This window comes from Orycteropus afer, unplaced genomic scaffold, assembly GCF_000298275.1.
Source record: "Orycteropus afer afer isolate SDZICR_OR568_19922 unplaced genomic scaffold, OryAfe1.0 scaffold00085, whole genome shotgun sequence".
In the NCBI taxonomy this organism is placed as follows: domain Eukaryota; kingdom Metazoa; phylum Chordata; class Mammalia; order Tubulidentata; family Orycteropodidae; genus Orycteropus; species Orycteropus afer.
Window position 1 is genome coordinate 9,989,121 of NW_006921672.1, and position 2,402 is coordinate 9,991,522.

The 2,402-nt window shown below is 44.0% G+C and overlaps 1 protein-coding gene across 1 annotated transcript in view; it reads right to left on the minus strand.

Annotated features, from left to right (window-relative positions):
• Positions 1-2,402, minus strand: part of LOC103198105 (keratin, type I cuticular Ha3-I-like) — a 6,543-nt gene that overhangs the window by 1,055 nt on the left and 3,086 nt on the right. Inside the window, 4 exon segments of the mRNA XM_042781113.1 lie at positions 45-265; positions 439-564; positions 659-820; positions 2,250-2,396. Coding sequence (XP_042637047.1) covers positions 45-265; positions 439-564; positions 659-820; positions 2,250-2,396 — 656 coding nt within the window.

The following is a 2,402-nucleotide window of genomic DNA, read 5'->3' on the forward strand; positions in this document are numbered from 1 at the left end:
ACTGTGCAAGTGTCTTGCAGGGGGGCTGCCTATCAGATACTCACTTGCAGTCCTCACTCTCTAGCAGGCCCCGGTATGTGTTGATCTCACTCTCCAGTCGGGCTCTGACATCCAGCAACACCTGGTACTCCTGGTTCTGACGCTCCAGGTCACCGCGGATCTCAGCCAGCTGGGACTCCACGTTGGTGATCATGTACTGCACCTGGGACAGCTGGGAGCTGTAGCGAGCCTCAGTCTCAGTCAGGGTGTTTTCAAGGGAGTTTCTCTGGGATGGGGAAGACAATGAAATGTCAGAGATATGCTCCTTTAAAGAATTTCTCTAGGTTGTTCCAAAGAAGTCACAAGCTTCAAGAGTTAAGGAGAGTTTCAGACATGAAGGAGACCCCAGTTAATTCCTTGACTTCACATTTCTCAGGAGGATGTCTAAACAATACCCACCAGATTATGCTGGGCCTGCAGCTCAATCTCCAGGGAATTGACCGTGCGTTTCAGCTCAATGATCTGTGCCTGGGAGGTCTGCAGCTGCTCTGAGCTGGACACCACCTGCTTATTCAGCTCCTGGCTCTGAAATATCCAGAGGAGAGAAGACAGGGGTCAGACTCCATCTAAGGGCCCTGAGGGCTTCAGGTCCAGAGTGGCCTTGTGCTTAGATGCTCACCTGTGTGGTGAACCATTCCTCCACTTCCCTGCGGTTGGTCTCCACCAGGGCCTCATAAAGAGACCTGGTCTCATTCAACACACGGTTCAGGTCCACAGTGGGGGCAGCATCCACTTCCACATTGAGGCGCTCACCAATCTGGCAACGCAGGGCATTGACTTCCTATTGGAGCAAAGGGAAGAAATGAACTCAAAAAAAGAAGTCTAGAAATAAATTATTTGATGGAGTCCAATATAGTGGAATGAGTAGTGCACTGGAGTGTAGGAAACAAAAGTACAGTTGGTGTAAAACTCTGATGTTACCACTTTTAATTCAGACCTTCTCTCTGAGTCTCTTTTCCTGATCTATAGACACCTATATCTCACTTATCAACATGTTTTGGTTCCAAAGACCAGGTTGCTATGCAAAAATCAGAGTTATGTGAAAATGGAGGGTGACTACATCATTGCATAACTTCCAAACCACTGAGAATAATGGTCCAATCAAGTTAAGGTTTAGCCTTAACCAAAAGACCCAGTGTCACTTTTGTCTCGCCAGGGCTTCAAACCAGTTCATTCCAGCTCAACCTCCTGATGAGAGTTTGCATTGGCACCCCCAGATATACTGAATCAGAATATACATTTTAACAAGATCTACATTTTAATCAGAATCTACTTAATCACCTGGAGATCTTGCTAAAATGTAGAATCTAAGCAGGGATTGAACCATAACGAACCTGTTCAAGGCACTGTGCCTTACACCTCGGGGTTCATTACTGCGAGACATACGTTATAAATGTATAAAATAGTTGGACTGTAGACTTTTTACTATGGTCATAGATGCAAAATATTAGATAACAAAAAAGTCATTAAGTGAGGAGTATATACAATGAGGCAACTTGATTAAATGATTTCTAATGTTTCTTCCCACTCTAAGATTTTATTACTTCTTTTTCATCTTCCTACTGTTCACTGATAGGTCTGACATGATAAGTGGTTTGTAATCATTCCTAGTTAAATAAAAAGAGTACAGGTTTGACTCCCCTCTTTCAGTTCATGTCTTCTACCTTTTTACAGTATCTATCTGAATTTAGTTTCTCCTCTTCAAAAGATCTAATATTTGAGACATGCAACTGATTTCCTAGTAATACATTCAAACATGAGGCCTGAATCAACCATTGTTTAACTTCTTTCACTTCTCCCATTTTTCCCATCCATCCATCCATCTATTCATCTCTCCGACTTGGATTCTAATTATCTAGGTAGCACAAAAGAGAAAGAAGTTTGTTATCTACTTCCAGACTTGGTCATGTATTTGGCACCTGATTAAAAGATAATAGATTTTATCAAGCTGTAGGAAGTACTTTAGAGATCTTTTTGTGGACTTTTGGCCACACATATAGCTCCAAGTGGAAATAGGCCAACTGACCACTCTGCTTTGTACAAAAGGAGGAAGTAATTCATTCCATGAGAATCCCCTGAGTATCTTTTCAGTCCCCAGGAAAATGTTGTGTTAGCTCTAGTGTCCTTAGCAAATCAAGACCTACCTTTCCCTACGCAGTGGAGTCATGGAGCTCTCATTACCTGTATGTTGGAAGCTGGGACTCTCTTACCTGCTCATGGTTCTGCTTGAGGGTCAACAGTTCCTCCTTCAGAGATGCGACCTGGGCCTCCAGATCAGACTTGCACAGGGTCAGCCCATCCAGGATCCTGCGCAGGCCGTTGATATCAGCCTCCACCAGCTGCCTCAGGGACAGCTCCTTCTC